Source organism: Oncorhynchus nerka, linkage group LG27 (assembly GCF_034236695.1).
Source record: "Oncorhynchus nerka isolate Pitt River linkage group LG27, Oner_Uvic_2.0, whole genome shotgun sequence".
NCBI classification, from domain to species: domain Eukaryota; kingdom Metazoa; phylum Chordata; class Actinopteri; order Salmoniformes; family Salmonidae; genus Oncorhynchus; species Oncorhynchus nerka.
The window spans coordinates 91996113-92017538 of NC_088422.1; the positions used below are offsets into that span (position 1 = coordinate 91996113).

The window sequence follows — 21426 nt, forward strand, 5'->3', positions numbered from 1 at the left end:
GGCCCTGGCTACTCAGTAGGGGGAGATGCGAGGCCCTGGCTACTCAGTAGGGGGAGATGCGAGGCCCTGGCTACTCAGTAGGGGAGATCAGTAGGGGAGATGCGAGGCCCTGGCTACTCCGTAGGGGGAGATGCGAGGCCCTGGCTACTCCGTAGGGGGAGATGCGAGGCCCTGGCTACTCAGTAGGGGGAGATGCGAGGCCCTGGCTACTCCGTAGGGGGAGATGCGAGGCCCTGGCTACTCAGGAGGGGGAGATGCGAGGCCCTGGCTACTCAGGAGGGGGAGATGCGAGGCCCCCTGGCTACTCAGGCCTTGGCTACTCAGGGGAGATGCGAGGCCCTGGCTACTGCGAGGCCCCAGTAGGGGAGATGCGAGGCCCTGGCTACTCAGTAAGGGGAGATGCGAGGCCCTGGCTACTCAGTAAGGGGAGATGCGAGGCCCTGGCTACTCAGTAAGGGGAGATGCGAGGCCCTGGCTACTCAGTAAGGGGAGATGCGAGGCCCTGGCTACTCAGTAGGGGGGAGAGGCCCTGGCTACTCAGGAGGGGGAGAGGCCCTGGCTACTCAGGAGGGGGAGATGCGAGGCCCTGGCTACTCAGGAGGGGGAGATGCGAGGCCCTGGCTACTCAGGAGGGGGAGATGCGAGGCCCTGGCTACTATTGACTCAGTAGGGGGAGATGTGAGGCCCTGGCTACTCAGGAGGGGGAGACGCGAGGCCCTGGCTACTATTGACTCAGTAGGGGGAGACGCGAGGCCCTGGCTACTATTGACTCAGTAGGGGGAGACGCGAGGCCCTGGCTACTATTGACTCAGTAGGGTGAGATGTGAGGCCCTGGCTACCTAAAGCTACCTGCTTGGTGGAGCTTGGACAGAATTGAAAAACCCAACAAAAAAAGACAGTCACATACTTTCAAACAGAGTAAAACCTTACCCTGTAGACCTTTCCATCCCCATCTCACAGGGTCCTCCATACAACTGATGAGGTGTAAGATTTCTCCACAGGGTAGTCCCGCTCCCAAACATGGAGACTCCAGGCTACTAGTATGGCAGATTTCTCCACAGACACCCTGAAACTAGCTTGGAGAGTATAGCTTCCCCTCAGACCCTTCACCAGGGATGAGCTAGGAGAGGATAGCCTCCCCTCAGACCCTTCACCGGGGATGAGCTAGGAGAGGATCGCTTCCCCGGGGATGAGCTAGGAGAGGATCGCTTCCCCGGGGATGAGCTAGGAGAGGATCGCTTCCCCTCAGACCCTTCACCAGGAATGAGCTAGGAGAGGATCGCTTCCCCTCAGACCCTTCACCAGGAATGAGCTAGGAGAGGATCGCTTCCCCTCAGACCCTTCACCGGGGATGAGCTAGGAGAGGATCGCTTCCCCTCAGACCCTTCACCAGGGATGAGCTAGGAGAGGATCGCTTCCCCTCAGACCCTTCACCAGGGATGAGCTAGGAGAGGATCGCTTCCCCTCAGACCCTTCACCAGGGATGAGCTAGGAGAGGATCGCTTCCCCTCAGACCCTTCACCAGGGATGAGCTAGGAGAGGATCGCTTCCCCTCAGACCCTTCACCAGGGATGAGCTAGGAGAGGATCGCTTCCCCTCAGACCCTTCACCAGGAATGAGCTAGGAGAGGATCGCTTCCCCTCAGACCCTTCACCGGGGATGAGCTAGGAGAGGATCGCTTCCCCTCAGACCCTTCACCAGGGATGAGCTAGGAGAGGAAAGGTTCTTATTTTCCCTTTTTCTCCCACACAGACTTCAGAGAGAAAGCGTGTGAGTGAGTGTGAGGGGAGAGAGGCAGAGGCAGCCAGGCAATTCCTTTCTCATTAGAAATTAATTACCACGGTAGCCAGCGTGTGGGCCGGAGTACAGGCGCTAGGCATCCCAGGCAATACCTCACGGGGAGCACTTGAACCTGTGACCCGCCCCTCTGTGGTGGTTGGGGGATGACAGGGGTGCGTGACATAGCCCTGGCCTACAGACACTGCCCCGCCAGGCTGGGAATGCAGTGGCACCGTTGGGGTGTGGGAGCAGGCTTAGGGGGAGTACAGGAGTAGAGATTGGGTCCATTGATTTAAGGCTGAACAGGGTAAGGAGTTCCTACAGAGCTTCCTCATTAAGACTCAAGACTCTTCTATAATAAATAGCACCCCGCTAGCTAGCGCTAGCTAATAAAACCTCTAACCATTGTAACCCAGTGTGGGATTATTGTAAGAGGAAATGAAAAAGACAGAATAGGTTGGGATTATGAAGAGGACACTTTGGACATATTGAACTATTGCATTGTTAAACTCTGAATATGCTAATAAGTGTGTTTAGGAAGCAGCAAAACTGACGGACACTTGCACAAGCTGTTTATAATTCCAAGAGAATTTTCATTATGAAAGATCAAACTTCAAGCCTTTTACCAAAGTAACAGACTGGAGGAAATACTCTAAGAATCATTAAGAATGTGTGTGTGTGTGTGTGTAACTTGCGAACATATGTACAGCAGGTGTCCTGGAAGGTTGATCGACATGCTTACACACTCAGGACTCATTTAGACCACTCTAGTAAATGGAGTATGAAAGCAGCCCTAGAGCAGAAACTATTTAGCTTCCATCCATCCAATAATCCATCTGTGGTTTAGTACAAACCTGAACAAGCCAGGGCCATCAAACACAGTTCAATGTGATTCAGTGGTCAAATGAAAGTGATTGGAGAAAGGCATGAGGGAATTGGCACACAGACACAGTCACCAGTCAGTGTGACAGTCTGGTACTACCGCCTTGTCCTTCCATGATCATAAGGAATAGTCTCCTTTACAGGACATCTCTGATACCTCTGCCAACAGTGGCCTACTTCATGAATCTCACAAAGCCCTGCTTTGAAAATAAAAAAGTAGAGTCGATAAATAATGAAATGTTTGACCACTCATTTAGCATTTCATTTACGGACTGCATTAATATATTAACAATGCAGGCTTTGCCTCGGGAGCTCTCGTAAAGGTAATTACCATCGTGTGGCACTAATGCTCTTCCTCCTACCTTCATGATAGGACACCTTATGGTTGCATGGTAAGAGCTGGCGTGATCCTCCAACTGCCCCTCCATTACCCCAAACTTCCACCCCTCCTCCAATCCAAACCTGTCCCCATGGTCTCATGTCATCTGTCTCTCAGGTCCCAGTCAGTGTTGGAATGCTGCTGCCATTCTGCAGGTGCTCCTGCTGAGCTCTCTCCATCTCCATTTTATAACTGTGCTGCCTCCTGTCACTAACTGACCTGTCATGTGGATGGGGGAAGAGGCTGGGGTCAGAAGTCAGGCTTAAGGGGCGGCAGGTAGCCTAGTGAGCGTTGGGCCAGTAACTGAAAGGTTGCTGGATCGAATCCCAGATCTGACAAGGTAAAACTCTGTCATTCTGCCCCTGAACAAGTCAGTTAACCCACTCTTCCCCGGTAGGGAGTCATTGTAAATAAGAACTTGTTCTTAACTGACTTACCTAGTTAAATAAAGGTTAAAAAAATTTAAAACATTGAGGGAGTCAAAGGGAGCAGATGCAGCTGATTTCCATCACTCTGAAACAACCTCACCTCTGCAGGCCTTCCCTCCTCCCTGTTTCGCTCTCCTCCTCCTCCCTTTAAACATTGAGGGAGTCAGAGGGAGCCGATGCAGCTGATTTCCATCACTCTGAAACAACCTCACCTCTGCAGGCCTTCCCTCTCAGAGGGAGCCCCTGTTTCGCTCTCCTCCTCCTCCCCTTTAAACATTGAGGGAGTCAGAGGGAGCCGATGCAGCTGATTTCCATCACTCTGAAACAACCTCACCTCTGCAGGCCTTCCCTCCTCCCTGTTTCGCTCTCCTCCTCCTCCCTTTAAACATTGAGGGAGTCAGAGGGAGCCGATGCAGCTGATTTCCATCACTCTGAAACAACCTCACCTCTGCAGGCCTTCCCTCCTCCCTGTTTCGCTCTCCTCCTCCTCCCTTTAAACATTGAGGGAGTCAAAGGGAGCAGATGCAGCTGATTTCCATCACTCTGAAACAACCTCACCTCTGCAGGCCTTCCCTCCTCCCTGTTTCGCTCTCCTCCTCCTCCCTTTAAGCAGCAGAGGAAGGTCACATCTGTATTTAGACAGAGGAAACAGAGATAATATACATCTTTTTCCAACTGTGAAGTCAGTGCTGTTGAGTTCATGTCGGTGTATTGGTATATTTGTATGGCTTTCATGAAAATGGATGTCAAATATTCAGACTTCTCAGACTAGAATAGTACAGACCTTTGAGAAACGAGACTGGTCCTCATTCAGACAACTAGGGTGGCGTCTTCACTTTCCCATCACTCCTTGAGCTCCGGCGCATGGCCCCCTGGGAAGTGTAGTATTTTCACGCAGGCTCGAGGCCACCTCAAAGAAAATGCCTTTGAAAACCTCAACATTCCTGTCCCCGAGGGGGCCTCTCACTGTATACAAAAGTCAGTAGAGACTGGTCTCCATACTCCATTAAGAACTCAGCGTTTTCCATTACGGCAATACACCGAGTCAGCACCTCAGCCAAAGCTGTACATTTTATGCACATGTTAATGTCATGAGCTCGAAATCAACCATTTCTATAATAAAGAGGTGCAACTGACCATTTCTAAAGAGGAAGTAAAAAGCTAAATAACCTGCAGTGAGTGGTGTTCAGACAGACCTATTCAGCTCTGATGACATCGGGCCCAGGCAAGAGTCACTAAAGACCAGCAATTCTCTTACATCACAACAACGCATTAAATACGTTCAGACTGTCATTTGGCCATTTCTGCCACCATTTGTTAGTTTTAGCTGAGCTCAACGTTGACGAGAAACAGGCTAGTGAAAGGTCACTGCAGCCAGTGGTGCCACGTGCCCAAGGGGTGCTCCAGGAGACAACATCCATCCTTGTCCGGATTTACCCACAGAAACACAAGTTAAAATAAACAACCAGGAGGAGTTGCAGGGTCACCATGGTAGCAAATGAAATCACAACAAAATCTGGGAGGATCAGGGAGACGTGGTGCAGATTTAAAGGGACAGTGTAACAAAGCTGACAACAACGTAGAAACTGGATTTGGCTGCATCAGCATCTGTAACTCGACTAGTCACATAACCAAAAGCAACTCGTAAGACCAGTGCTTCCCAACCTGACCGCCAGTGGTCCGCGGGGGTACTGCAGGTGGCCCGCAAATTAATTTGTTTTACATTTTTCCTTCTCCACTAAAAATAACAGCTGGGAGTATTATAAGCAATTTAACATTGTGAAAAGCAATGTAAAATGTTTATAAATAATTTTACATTCATTGCTAAAATTAACCAAATTTGACCGCCAAGATATAACGTTAAAACTTCTTATGGCTGGGGGCAGTATTGAGTAGCTTGGATGAATAAGGTGCCCAGAGTAAACTGCCTGCTCCTCAGTCCCAGTTGCTAATATATGCATATTATTAGTATATTTGGATAGAAAACACTGAAGTTTCTAAAAATGTTTGAATGATGTCTGGGAGTATAACAGAACTCATATGGCAGGCAAAACCCTGAGAAAAAAAACAAACAGGAAGTGGGAAATTCTGAGGCTGGTCGATTTTCAACTCAGCACCTATTGAAGGTAGTGGGATATTGGTCATCTTGCACTCCCTAAGGCTTCCACTAGATGTCAACCGTCTTTAGAAACTTGTTTGATGCTTCTACTGTGAAGGGGGGCTGAATGAGAGAGGAATGAGTCAGAGGTCTGCCAGCAGCCACGAGCTGGTCACGCGCATTCACATGAGGGGTAGCTCCCGTTCCTTTGCTTTTCTGAAGATAAAGGAATTCTCCGGTTGGAACATTATTGAAGTTATGTTAAAAACATCTGAAAGATTGATTCTATACATCGTTTCACATGTTTCTACGGACTGTAACGGAACTTTTTTGACATTGTCTGCAACTAGTGAACGCGCTTCGTGAGTTTTGATTTGTTTACCAAACGCCCTAACAAAAGTAGCTATTTGGCCATAAATGATGGACATTATCAAACAAATCAAACATTAATTGTGGAACTGGGATTCCTGGGAGTGCATTCTGATGAAGATCAAAGGTGAATATTTATCATGTTATTTCTGACTTCTGTTGACTGCACAATATGGCGGATATCTTTTTGGCTTGTTGGGTCACTGAGCGCCGTACTCAGATTATTGCATGGTTTGCTTTTTCCGTAAAGCTTCTTTGAAATCTGACACAGCGGTTGCATTAAGGAGAAGTTTATCTATATTTCCATGTACAACACTTGTATTTGTATTTCATCAACATTTATAATGAGTATTTCTGTAAATTGAGGTGACTCTCTGCAAAATCACAGGATATTTTTGGAACTACTGAACATAACGCGCCGATTTTTTAAATATAAACTTTATCGAACAAAACATACATTACTGTGTAACATGAAGTTGAAGATTAATTCGATCTCTATTTCTGATTTTTGTGACTCCACTCTTTGGCTGGAAAAATGGCTGTGTTTTTCTGTGATATGGCTCTGACCTAACATAATCCTTTGTGGTGCTTTCGCTGTAAAGCCTTTTTGAAATCCGACACTGTGGTGGGATTAACAACAAGATTACCTTTAAAATGGTATAAGATACTTGTATGTTTGAGGAATTTTAATTATGAGATTTGTTGAATTTGGCGCCCTGCACTTTCACTGGCTGTTGTCATATCGACCCTGTTAACGGGATCTCAGCCCTAAGAAGTTTTTAAAAAATAACAGACTGCACGAATGGTGGTCCTCAAGAGCTTGACAGTGATTTGTTGGTCACCGGAACAGAAAAGGTTGGGAACCACTGGTCTAGAACTCCACCTCTATAACTGATGTAGTGTGTTCTGGCAGTCCTTTGGGTGCAGATGAACTTTAGTTCCAAAATAATACTTAGAATTACACTGCCAAGGCAGTTGACATTTCTGGCACCTACATACTTTCTTGCAAAAGTTCAAATAGTTCTACACCCACTTGAGACAAAATGGGTGGCGGTTGAGATGAAATTGTACTACAAAGACTTAACCACTTTACTTGTAAAACAATAAAATAAACTTCTGAAGGAAACCATTGCTACTTCAAAAGGAATGGTTTGGGACCTGCTCGCCAAAATCCCAGAGACTCATTAACAATTTAAAAGACTAGAATTAGACATGAAAGCGAGAGGAATTCTCTCAGGTAGTTTATCTGAGAGAGTCAAGAGTTTCTGACCTCTGGAGTGGGATCCACCTCCGCATTTGACAAGTCGCTACGTTGAGGCTCAAAGTTTCATGTCTGTGGCTCTTGTAAACTATTTATCGGCACACACACACACACACACACACACACACACGCACACACACCACACGCACCACACGCACACACACTTGTAGCTCTTTAAGAACAGTTTGAAAGCAACATGCAAAAACCACACAACTACCAATCTCTCTCATTTGTCATTCACAGCTGCCTGCAAATCTACAATTTTGTCTCTGCCTAAAAGAGGCTTCTCCTATTAAAAAAGAAAACTGGTAGAATCAAAGTGGTAGAATCAAAGCTTGCCTTTCCCTCCTTTCTGAGGGAGCTATTCTGTTAGTTGACAGTCTTCTAGGGAACTATACCAGATAAATCTCTGCCGATGGCTGTGTGTCAAAAGCTAAACTAATTTCTATGCCCACCCTTCTGCTAGACCAGGTAAACTAATAGTTTTTTAATGCCATGCAACTCTCTGATAAAACAGCTGTTCATTGGAGAACGGGTGGCACGCATACACATACCCACACACCTCTTCATATTTGAAGCTGCCAAAAGCCATAGGCTGGGCACAAGACGATGACAGGGGGTTTATTTAAGCAGCCCTCCCAATCCTCCCTCTGTGACTGACTGACCCCACACCCCTCCAGTGTAAGAAGTGCTCCTTTGACTGGGGGGGGTGTACAGAGAGTGTGGGGTGGATTTCAGTCATTCACACTATGTTAAGCCGAGCACCACTGGGTATGACTGGTGTATCAAGAGCAGAGACGAAGACGGATATTTCAGAGAAAACAATAAGAGTTCATTTGGTCAGCGAACTAGGTCGCTGTGGGGCTGCCCTTGTATTGTTTAGACACAGAGAAGCCAGCAAACCCATTAAAAGAATTCTGACAAGCTGGGTCAGTGTTAACTAGGTTCAAAAAGCCCATGCCAATAAAACATCAATGGAGGAGCAAGCTTGATCGTGTTCAAGTGGTCTAATTATTAGTGATGAATTCATTTTGATGCATGTACCTTTTATGATCTCACTTCCCAAAACCCATTCAGGCTAATTCTTCATAACCTGGATGGCATCCAACAAACAGTGGAGGACAAATTCACGTGTGCGTGCTGTGGGTGGAAAACTCCAGAAGGTATAGTGGAATCAAATGAAGGTTATTAAACATAGTTTCCAGTAGAATATTACAGTCATCCTTAATGTATGTAGAGGCTTGATGCCAAGAATGATATTTACAACCTTAAAAAAAGGTATTAAAAAAAGGTATTAAAAGTTCTCCAGAGTTACAATTGCTAAAAGTGTTCAAGTAATGAAACAATTGCCAGGGAGACATTTGTCATTGTCGTGTTAACCCTTAATCTTCCTTCGGTGTTCCTTTTACTGTAAAACGGAGAACATAACTGGATTGTAACCATCAAAAAGGTCTACGGTAGCCCTTCAGAAGAGAGATGTTTGTGTAGAGAGAGAACCGTACATATGCTTTAAAAGCATCCAGAACAAAGCAGCATCACACCTCACCATGTTTTTGGAACCACGACTCAACAAAAAGATGGACTCCGGAGGTTATTGTTCATCTTCTAAAGAGAATAGATCTTTGAAACTTCGAGGTTCCAGGCCTCCTCCTGCACTTGCAGAGTAGAACTCCATGAACAATCCCCCTGTTTTCCTCATTGTGGAAGAGGGCTCTAAATGGGCTCTGTGTAAAACAGGGCCTAGTTTCTCGTTAGGCCGAGCCTCGCTGACTAGCACAGCTTGCATGTGTCATAATCCTCTGCAGCTGCCACCGTTGGCAGGGGACACCACGACAGGAGCTCGGGCAGAACCCAAAAGTTGAGGAAATTTGGGGGAAACTGTCCTCGCAGTCCTGCAGAGTTTGCAAAGATGCCTTTGGAACAGCCCACAAAGCTTATGAAGTTTGGCATGAACACAGAGTACAGAGGGACCCCCCCCAAAAAAATCTTGTTGCTAACCGTGGCCACTGCTCGTATCTCATTTTAATGTGCATAACCTCCATTTCCTGCAGTCATTTTGCCGTTGTCCAGTGTGCTTTGTTTACCAAATGGGGCATTGGGATGCATGGCTCCCCTTGTATCTCTATAAACAATGAATGAAATGACAGCATCCATCACGACTGTGGCTACAGTCTTGCATCACACCTAAATTACAGAATGCGAATGAATGGGCTACAAAGGCTAATGCTTGTTATTCCAATAACTTCACTAGATATTTACTATGGTGCCCTTCTGACAGCAGAGCGGGTGGACTGAGTTCTCTCCTGCATCCATCAGACACTTCACCAATATAATCCATAAGCATTTCAATTTCACCCTTAAAGCCTGTGTTTTCAATAGCCAGCCACTGACACTATCCCACATACCTCTGATCCAAAAGCCATAGAAAGATCCACAATTACAGCCACTAGAGAGAATGGTACCTTTTAAGCCAGGCTACGCTGAACAGTAACTGATAACAACACGTCATGTCCTCTCAGAGACCATTAGCTACAATAGCAACACAGAGGCACATAATGTTCTAGCTAGCTTGCCCTGGAGTAATTAGGGCTAAAGTTAGCATTTGGAGCTAAAAGCGATAGCTTGCTCCAAAAGCCTTTGAAGGATTTTGAAAGGCCAACCAGAATCGGAGGAACAACAGGCCTTGGAAAGAAGGGAATAAGTTGGCACCACGCTGGCAGTGGATGATGGAGAACGATGCACTAGCCATGTTTCACTGTGTGCTGTGCCACGGTAGAACGAGACCACAGCTCAGGCAGAGAAACCCTTTCATCTCAGCAGGGGTATAGGAAAGCCATGTCAATGATCTGGTCTGGGCCTGGGAGCAGGGAGAAGTCTGGCTTCTCTCCACACACAACAGCCTTCTCCCTCTGTCTCCAACCGACCGGCAAGCCTCACTGCTCATCACCCTAATCAAAAGAGATGACAAGCACTTTGTTGAGTAACACGGAACATTCAGAGTAGAAACAATGCCTTCTGAAGGGGGTTGATTTTGTAGTTTGGCTCTCTTGGAAGAGGGAGGTCAATGCGGACAGACAAAATTGTTGTCTGAGCGCCTAGGTTACACGGAGCAGGCCTACTGGGTTACACGGAGCAGGCAGGCCTACTGGGTTACACGGAGCAGGCAGGCCTACTGGGTTACACGGAGCAGGCAGGCCTACTGGGTTACACGGAGCAGGCAGGCCTACTGGGTTACACGGAGCAGGCAGGCCTACTGGGTTACCTGGAGCAGGCAGGCCTACTGGGTTACCTGGAGCAGGCAGGCCTACTGGGTTACCTGGAGCAGGCAGGCCTACTGGGTTACCTGGAGCAGGCAGGCCTACTAGGTTACCTGGAGCAGGCAGGCCTACTAGGTTACCTGGAGCAGGCAGGCCTACTAGGTTACCTGGAGCAGGCAGGCCTACTAGGTTACCTGGAGCAGGCAGGCCTACTAGGTTACCTGGAGCAGGCAGGCCTACTAGGTTACCTGGAGCAGGCAGGCCTACTAGGTTACCTGGAGCAGGCAGGCCTACTAGGTTACCTGGAGCAGGCAGGCCTACTAGGTTACCTGGAGCAGGCAGGCCTACTAGGTTACCTGGAGCAGGCAGGCCTACTAGGTTACATGGAGCAGGCCTACTAGGTTACATGGAGCAAGGCCTACTAGGTTACATGGAGCAGGCCTACTAGGTTACATGGAGCAGGCCTAGGTTACATGCATGGGAGATATACTGTTTACCGGGGTATTTCGAAATACCGACGGAATGATTTTCAATAGCGTCAAGATCAAGCTTCTTGGTTACAGCAAAGACATTCAATCCCCTCCTGGATCAAGATCCATGTTGCCTAAATTGTTTTGCGCTTCTATATATACACACACAACAACAAAAAATGACGTGCACATTCAGTAATACCGTATACCCCGGTATGGCACAGAAAAGGTATGAACATCTGGATACTGCTGAACCCTACCAGGTTACATCAGTACAGTCCGCAGGCGTTCAAGAGCAAGACGACTGAAGTGATCGAACAATGTAGGTTCCACGGCATGTACTTTCTCTGTGGCAGTGTTGATGGGGGGCTCTGCCATGTCTGCAGTCTGTTCACATTTCTATAGCAACGCTGGGTACACTGTGGGGTAGCTTTCAAAGCATACACACAAATGTCATTCACACAGAACAATGACTGCTGGCAAAAATTATCTTCTATTGTTATAAATCTTGCTTATTATGCAACCATTGTTTACAAATACACACAGTACCAAGAGGGAGTGTCTTACGGACTGGCCTGTGGGCTGTGCTGGGTAATGAATGTGTGTTGTGTTTCTAGGAGTAACCCATCGATGAATCTGAGCCTTTGCTGGCACGTCCCACAGTGAATTAAATGGGGAGGAAATACATGGTGCAACCATGGCTGCCCCCCAACTATTTATTCATTTTGTTGATGGAGGAAACCATCAACATAGTGACAAAAGCATAGCAATCAGAGAACTATGATAAGCATCCAATCTGACAGGTGGTTGTGTGTAATGTCATCCAATCAGAATGCAATTATCACAATCAAGATTCAATTTAGGTTTTGTTTACAACATCTAATTTGCACATTAGGCAGTTAGCAAAAAAAGAGCTAATAGTCTATTTAATACAGAAGCCACTTGAAAGCAAAGCAGGCAGGCACAGCTGGTGGTTATATATTTACCCTGCCTTCAAAAAAAGATACCATTGCAGATGAAATGCCATTATCAAGGCATATTGATCTTTCTAGCTTTCTGACAATTACAAATACTGCTGCAGTAGTTATCGTAAATTACCCCAATAACCCCTGGATGCCATTTCGCCAGAAGGTTATGTTGACAACAACATACTGAAAATGATCACTGCAAAAAAGTTCACTTCATTGCTAATGTAGCAATTAGCACAGCTAGTGCACAGTCATGTTGAGTATTTGAATCCATCTACTGATCTTTCCATTCCCAACTCCACTGAAGAGGAGACTGAGCGGCGCCACGCCCCCCAACCCAACCCCGGCCATAGGACATTATCAGTATCTCCTAATGAGGGAGGGTGTCATTAGCCGACCAGATGAATCAAACACTTGCCAAAGCCTGCAATTATCCGATTCTCAGTGGAAAGAGGTCATTAGGACTTTATGAGCAATTATAGCCCACAAAAAATGATCCATAAACTGCATGGAATATAGGAAAGACAGCAGGTGAAGGAGGTCTCTATTGAAATCGATGCCAGTATAACAAGATGATATATAGGAAAGACAGCAGGTGAGGGAGGTCTCTATTGAAATCGATGCCAGTATGACATGATATATAGGAAAGACAGCAGGTGAGGGAGGTCTCTATTGAAATCGATGCCAGTATGACATGATATATAGAACAGACAGCAGGTGAAGGAGGTCTCTATTGAAATCGATGCCAGTATGACATGATATATAGGAAAGACAGCAGGTGAGGGAGGTCTCTATTGAAATCGATGCCAGTATGACATGATATATAGGAAAGACAGCAGGTGAGGGAGGTCTCTATTGAAATCGATGCCAGTGTGACAAGATGATATATAGGAAAGACAGCAGGTGAGGAAGGTCTCTATTGAAATCGATGCCAGTATGACAAGATGATATATAGGAAAGACAGCAGGTGAGGAAGGTCTCTATTGAAATCGATGCCAGTATGACAAGATGATATATAGGAAAGACAGCAGGTGAGGAAGGTCTCTATTGAAATCGATGCCAGTATGACAAGATGATATATAGGAAAGACAGCAGGTGAGGAAGGTCTCTATTGAAATCGATGCCAGTGTAACAAGATGATATATTGGAAAAACGGCAGGTGAGGGAGGTCTCTATTGAAATCGATGCCAGTATGACAAGATGATATATAGGAAAGACAGCAGGTGAGGAAGGTCTCTATTGAAATCGATGCCAGTATGACAAGATGATATATAGGAAAAACGGCAGGTGAGGGAGGTCTCTATTGAAATCGATGCCAGTATGACAAGATGATATATAGGAAAGACAGCAGGTGAAGGAGGTCTCTATTGAAATCGATGCCAGTATGACATGATATATAGGAAAGACAGCAGGTGAGGAAGGTCTCTATTGAAATCGATGCCAGTGTAACAAGATGATATATTGGAAAAACGGCAGGTGAGGGAGGTCTCTATTGAAATCGATGCCAGTGTGACAAGATGATATATTGGAAAAACGGCAGGTGAGGGAGGTCTCTATTGAAATCGATGCCAGTGTAACAAGATGATATATTGGAAAAACGGCAGATGAGGGAGGTCTCTATTGAAATCGATGCCAGTATGACAAGATGATATATAGGACAGACAGCAGGTGAGGGAGGTCTCTATTGAAATCGATGCCAGTGTAACAAGATGATATATAGGAAAAACGGCAGGTGAGGGAGGTCTCTATTGAAATCGATGCCAGTATGACAAGATGATATATAGGACAGACAGCAGGTGAGGGAGGTCTCTATTGAAATCGATGCCAGTGTGACACAACAGTAGGAGTTGGAGGGAAGGCCTCATCCGATCATCTCAAGGGTCATTTGAGCAGCCAAAGTCCATTTCCCTTTACCAGCAGGTTTTCTATTTAAACCTTTATTTGAAATGAATCATTAATGTAGTGTAGCATGCACAGGCATTGCCTTTATACTAAGAGAACAAAATATATAAAAAATAAATCGTACCAAGTGTTGCATCCATTAAATCCTAGTTCACATAAAGACAATGAAATATTAAAATTCACATACTTTTAAACTCCCATGAACACTGGCAAAATAAATGGAGAAAATGTGGTTCTTAGTGGTTTAGCCCTCAGAAGAGTCCTAGGAGCGTCACAGAAAATGGATGTTGTTTTTAAGTCTCTGCTGCAGGCCTGCAGCCGAGGTGGTCTGAGAGGGAATACAACCCTGGAGAGTGGTTTGTGGGAGCAGAAGGGGGGTTGCCAAATGTTTACACATTTCACCAAGTTATTTGCATTGTCCACGGGGAGACAATTAGCACACAATTCCCTCCCAGCAGGATTATGGAGATAAAATGGAATTTAAATGGATTTTACACTCCTCTGACAGGCAGATTAAAGGAGCTGTTTACAAAGACAACCTTTAGGAACTTTAAACCACTATGGGGCGGGGCATAGGATAGCAGCCATGTTGAGGAACTCTACTCCTATGTGTGGGTGAAGATGGAATTCTTTAGTAGGACAACAAAAAGCACAGAGTATGCCCATTCCCAGAGGCAGCTGGAACAGAATGAAGAAACATTACATCTCCTTTGAGCTAGCACTGCAAATCCACAACTTTGATAAAGACGAGTTCTATCTGCGGACCTACTCGCAAAAGACATGAGACCTCAGAGAAATGTGTTTCGAATAAACAGATATTTTCAGAAAGGGGGACCTCACAATTAGTAATTTGATACTCTCTCCCTGTGTGTAGGTCTCAGTCCAATTCCCTGGAATCAATCAGAGCTCCCAAAGGATACTCCCTGCACCCCTTAATCTCCTGGTTTTATTACTTTCCAGACAGAGTCAGGCCAGTTCCACCCTACCCCCATCTCTCCCTTTTGTAGTGATCTCCAGCAAAGCCTGTTTTTCCCCCCACTCCCCTTCACCGATGCAGAGTGCTTTTCATGCAGGAGAGCCTCTTACATCAGCCTCCTCACACAAGAGCACAACAGCCAGCAGAGGCCCGTCTCTCCACTAAGGCTGTTCACTTCACATGCATTATTTTAATGGAGGCGAACCTTTAAAAGAGAGCTAGCCTACATCCCCCCCTAAAAAAAAAAAAACTTCACATTTTACTGGATTTGTGGGAAAAATGTCATACTGACTGTTGTATTGCTCAACTGTTTATTATTTTCCAGTCTTCAACATAGTCGGCAGAGGGCTTGAAAATAAATACATCGCCACATCTCTTACAGGGCTATCAGAGGTGTGAAAATAAATACATCGCCACATCTCTTACAGGGCTATCAGAGGTGTGAATTTGCTAATACAGAACAAGTGATAAAGGCAACCATGTGTTGTGTGCACTCCAACATGTACCGTTTGTTTAATATTCATTACAACTATTCAATGTGTCCCAGTCGCTCATAGTCCTTGGAATGTATTGGCTATCAGATTCCCTATTATAAAGCAGGAAACATGGGGTCAAGATGTTACCTATGTTTATTATTTCATCAACATTCAGTATGACAATGAAAATCACCCAAACAAACTACTAAAGTTGAAGTCACCAAACATATGTAGCCTTCACGAGACTGAATTAAAATGTCTTATTGCAGTCGCTACTCTACTGTAGCCAAGTAACAAAAAAGGGGGGTATAAATAGTGTACTTTCTATCCATCAGACAAACGTGTATTGACGCCCAGGTAATGAGATGTCTGGCGGACTGATGATGCTAGCTTATTGCTTGACAGTAAACCCAAATGAGAGTCATTAATTTGTGGTTATAGAGCCGGGTTCTTGCCATCCGTTGCAATTAATTACGTGACTGTAATGGTTTTGGAGGAGAGAGAGAGAGAGAGAGAGCAACCTGAACCTGTGCTAATGCAATGCAAAGAAATGTCGATTTGAGACAAGACAAATATAAACAGACAAATATTTCCATACATGTATTGACCCGAGTTTTTAAATCAGTGCATAATAAATAAATCGGTCAATTATGACCGTAGAAAAAAACGTGACGTGGGAAATCCAGATATAATAGCTAATAGGTCAAACAAATAAATACAATAAACACTTGAAATGTCTCGAAAACAACCGCATTTCATTTGATTTACCACCTGTATGTTCGTGTTGTAGTCTGAAAAGTACTCCTAACAATCAAATGGTTCAAAAGCATTGGCCCCTAGTTGACTGATTCAGTTGACTAATTAGCTTGCGTAGCCTGCAGATGTCTAGAAGCTACAAGTCAATACTCCATGTCCGCTGCTAGTAGTGCAGGACCTAGTAGCCCGAGCTGTTGTTGTACACGCGATACCGAAACACGTTACATTGTAATACCAACACATTATTAAAAGTAGCCAATTGATTAGCTAAGGTAACGCTTACCTTTTTCAGCATGTCTTGACACGGTGGTCGCCGGGTAAAGAAAGGTGAGACAGAGGAGAGAGAGGAGCAACCTTGCTCCCCGCTCCGCCATCACTTTTCAAAAATAAATGTTTGCAGGCTTCAAGAACCCCGGAGAAAATCCGTGTTTAAAATCCTCTGCCACCTATTTCCATACACTTCCGAGACAAACGAAGAACTTCAATGTTTCACCTACGAAATGTTTAAAAACATCCGGTACCAGCTACTTTTGAAACTGTCCGGATGAAACATGTAGCTGGCTTGTGAGCTCGAAGTATGGAGACCGCAGGTTAGACTGTTTTCTCAACTTGGTGGAGGGGTTGAAGGAAAACTGAAGTCAATCCATTGCTTCAGAGCCAATTCGGTCGAAAAAAATGGTGGAATCGACGGTCACACACGAATCCAAGCTATTCCAATTGCAATCAAATGCGTAAAACCCGAGAACAAGGACAGTTGAAAGATTGATCAAGGTCCGACTGATCGGAGAAAACGACACCGCAGCCAGCTTCTGCTCGCGAACGGAACGTAATAGCAGCGTGGAACGGCTGGAATTCTATGTGGGTCCCCGGAAAACAGGGCGTGGAGTCATGCGGAATTCAGGATTGTAGACGTAGGCTATATGTTGGCAAAATCTAAACTATGGATTGGTGCTGGGATCAGTAAGCCACTTACATTTTTACCTGTGCAATCTGCAAATGAATGTAGCATATGCATTACATAGCAAATAAAGAAAATGCATATCCAGTGAGTGACAGCAAGTCGTTTACAAAATGGTGAGATGACCTTTCAATAGAATGTCTTAAATGTCTCCATTCAATGTATTCATCTTTTCATTAACAAAATATGTTAGGCTATAAATATGCTTAGATATTATTTAATTGTCAAGTTTTGTTGTAGACCTTTGTAACATTGCTGAAAATAGTTTTTTTTATAGGAAATGAAAGGCAACTGTAGAATATTAATTGATTCACTCCTACCTATAGTAGCATACCACCTTGGTGAATGTAATTGTAGTATTTTCATATAGAGGCTTTTTTAACTGTATAAAAATCAATATTCCTTCACCCATGTTATGATGCAAAAGAGTTTCCAGGGGATTTTCAACCCCTTGTCCCCAGGCAATGAATCATCTTAGAGAGAAACACGTGTGTTGTCCTCATAAACCAAGGTTTGTGCACATTCCAAATATTTGCATGATGAGTTCTTCCTGTTGATAAACAAGACAAACATCTATTGCATACATCATCCTAATTGGCCAAGGCATCTAAATACTGTTGTAGCTTTATTTGATGCTGGCAGATTATTTCACATGTTGGCTGGATCTCAGAGATTACAATAATCCTGATAATTAACGTATTGTTAGGACCAGATTAAGCTATTTTATATTGAGTTTAGACAATACTGCAGCAATATAGTAACATCAGTATGATAATATACTAAACTGATCATATAAAATATCAGAATCACCTCCGTTCTGCATCTATCTCAATATGTATGAGTATTCTGAGTATAGAACCAGTGGTATTGATAGTGTGACCATGGAATATTAGTTACGAAGCAGGTGAACATTACTAGGGTTGCTCCTCTGGCCATAGCATCTAACCCATAAGGACTTGGGAAAAATGGTGCCTGAAACCAGTCTGACAGTCCCACTCACTAATTTGTTCACTTGTGTATTGAGGAGAACCCAAGCACTCAGAAGTATGGAAGAGCTCCATCCACTGGCTCATGCATTCCATAGCATGTGAATAGAGATGCCAGCAGCACTATACCCACCCCATTCACATGACCATGCAAACCCCCCTTTAATGCCAGCAGCACTATACCCACAACCATCCACATGACCATGCTAACCCCCCTTTAATGCTAGCAGCACTATACCCACCCCCATTCACATGACCATGCAAACCCCCCTTTAATGCCAGCAGCACTATACCCACCCCATTCACATGACCATGCAAACCCCCCTTTAATGCCAGCAGCACTATACCCACCCCCATTCACATGACCATGCAAACCCCCTTTAATGCCAGCAGCACTATACCCACCCCCATTCACATGACCATGCAAACCCCCCTTTAATGCCAGCAGCACTATACCCACCCCCATTCACATGACCATGCAAACCCCCTTTAATGCCAGCAGCACTATACCCACCCCCATTCACATGACCATGCAAACCCCCTTTAATGCCAGCAGCACTATACCCACCCCCATTCACATGACCATGCAAACCCCCTTTAATGCCAGCAGCACTATACCCACCCCATTCACATGACCATGCAAACCCCCCTTTAATGCCAGCAGCACTATACCCACTCTATTCACATTACGCATCTCCCCCTTTAAAGCTTTGACATTATTGTAGTTTTAATTTTTTTTATACAGTTTTGCACTGTATTTGAAGCAGAACTGAAATGCCTTCCGATATACAGTATGCAAATGCACTGTTTTTGTTGTTCTAAAATAGAAAAATATGTGTGAAAAGTCATTATCAGGTAGCTGTGTTCTGATATCTGTGACCTGTTAAACAGTGCAGGCTGCTGAGGGGAGGACGGCACATAATAATGGCTGGAACGGCGAAAATAGGAATGACATCAAACACATGGAAACCTGTGTTTGATGTATTTGATACCATTCCACTGATTCCCCTGCAGCCTTTACCACAAGCCCGTCCTCCCAAATTAAGGTGCCACCAACCACCTGTGCTGTTATATCACTAGATTAAATTCATATGTGAATAATCCAATTGCAGTTCTGCCTTGGAGCAATGATACACCTCAAAAGCTATGGCTTTAGAATAAAACTCAGCAACGACTTGCAGAATCAACCCTGTGTAACTGTTGGGAGATGCTACAGTCTCATTTCAAGCCAGGCTTCTCCTGCCCTATGAACCATACACTGGAATATATTATGGTTCTCCAGGCCAGCTACGAGACGGAGAGAAATGAAGGCGTCTAGACCTATCCCCATGCTCAATTACCCTCAATATGAGATCTATATTCATGACTTAGAGGTGGCGTCGGGTTTGAAATGTCCAACTAGGAAACCAGAGAGATATCAGGAATGGTTTAAAAAGACGGATGAAATAGAAGAAGCAATAGCATTACCACCAGCTTATTAACATGTCATGTGTTGGCTACTATTCATATACGATGTGATGACGTTAGCATGTGTTGGCTACTATTCATATACGATGTGATGACGTTAGCATGTGTTGGCTACTATTCATATACGATGTGATGACGTTAGCATGTGTTGGCTACTATTCATATACGATGTGATGACGTTAGCATGTGTTGGCTACTATTCATATACGACGTGATGACGTTAGCATGTGTTGGCTACTATTCATATACGATGTGATGACGTTAGCATGTGTTGGCTACTATTCATATACGACGTGATGACGTTAGCATGTGTTGGCTACTATTCATATACGATGTGATGACGTTAGCATGTGTTGGCTACTATTCATATACGATGTGATGACGTTAGCATGTGTTGGCTACTATTCATATACGATGTGATGACGTTAACATGTGTTGGCTACTATTCATATACGATGTGATGACGTTAACATGTGTTGGCTACTATTCATATACGATGTGATGACGTTAGCATGTGTTGGCTACTATTCATATACGATGTGATGACGTTAGCATGTGTTGGCTACTATTCATATACATGTGTTGGCTACTATTGTGATGACGTTAACATGTGTTGGCTACTATTTCGATGTGATACGATGTGATGATTTAGCATGTGATGCGTTAACATGGCTACTATTCACGATGTGATGACGTTATGTGTTGGCTACTATGTGATGACGTTAGCATGTGTTGGCTACTATTCATATACGATGTGATGACGTTAGCATGTGTTGGCTACTATTCATATACGATGTGATGACGTTAGCATGTGTTGGCTACTATTTACGATGTGATGACGTTAGCATGTGTTGGCTACTATTCATATACGATGTGATGACGTTAGCATGTGTTACTATTCATATACGATGTGATGAGCGTTAACATGTGTTGGCTACTATTCATATACGATGTGATGACGTTAGCATGTGTTGGCTACTATTCATATACGATGTGATGACGTTAACATGTGTTGGCTACTATTCATATACGATGTGATGACGTTAACATGTGTTGGCTACTATTCATATACGATGTGATGACGTTAACATGTGTTGGCGTTATGACGTTAACATGTGTTGGCTACTATTCATATACGATGTGATGACGTTAACATGTGTTGGCTACTATTCATATACGATGTGATGACGTTAGCATGTGTTGGCTACTATTCATATACGATGTGATGACGTTAGCATGTGTTGGCTACTATTCATATACGATGTGATGACGTTAGCATGTGTTGGCTACTATTCATATACGATGTGATGACGTTAGCATGTGTTGGCTACTATTCATATACGATGTGATGACGTTAGCATGTGTTGGCTACTATTCATATACGATGTGATGACGTTAGCATGTGTTGGCTACTATTCATATACGATGTGATGACGTTAAGCATGTGTTGGCTACTATTCATACGATGTGATGGCGTTAACATTGGCTACTATTCATATACGATGTGATGCGTTAACATGTGTTGGCTACTATTCATATACGATGTGATGACGTTAACATGTGTTGGCTACTATTCATATACGATGTGATGACGTTAACATGTGTTGGCTACTATTCATATACGATGTGATGACGTTAACATGTGTTGGCTACTATTCATATACGATGTGATGACGTTAGCATGTGTTGGCTACTATTCATATACGATGTGATGACGTTAACATGTGTTGGCTACTATTCATATACGATGTGATGAGCGTTAACATGTGTTGGCTACTATTCATATACGATGTGATGACGTTAACATGTGTTGGCTACTATTCATATACGATGTGATGACGTTAGCATGTGTTGGCTACTATTCATATACGATGTGATGACGTTAGCACGTTAGCATGTGTTGGCTACTATTCATATACGATGTGATGACGTTAGCATGTGTTGGCTACTATTCATATACGATGTGATGACGTTAACATGTGTTGGCTACTATTCATATACATGTGATGACGAT

The 21426-nt window shown here is 44.4% G+C and overlaps 1 protein-coding gene across 1 annotated transcript in view; it reads right to left on the reverse strand.

Annotated features, from left to right (window-relative positions):
* The window catches only part of LOC115117016 (neogenin-like), an 80852-nt gene extending 63982 nt beyond the window's left edge, over positions 1-16870 (reverse strand). Inside the window, exon 1 of the mRNA XM_065011184.1 lies at positions 16285-16870. Coding sequence (XP_064867256.1) covers positions 16285-16375 — 91 coding nt within the window. The 5' untranslated portion in view covers positions 16376-16870. The remainder of the gene's footprint in view (positions 1-16284) is intronic.
* Between the last annotated feature and the right edge of the window lie 4556 nt (positions 16871-21426).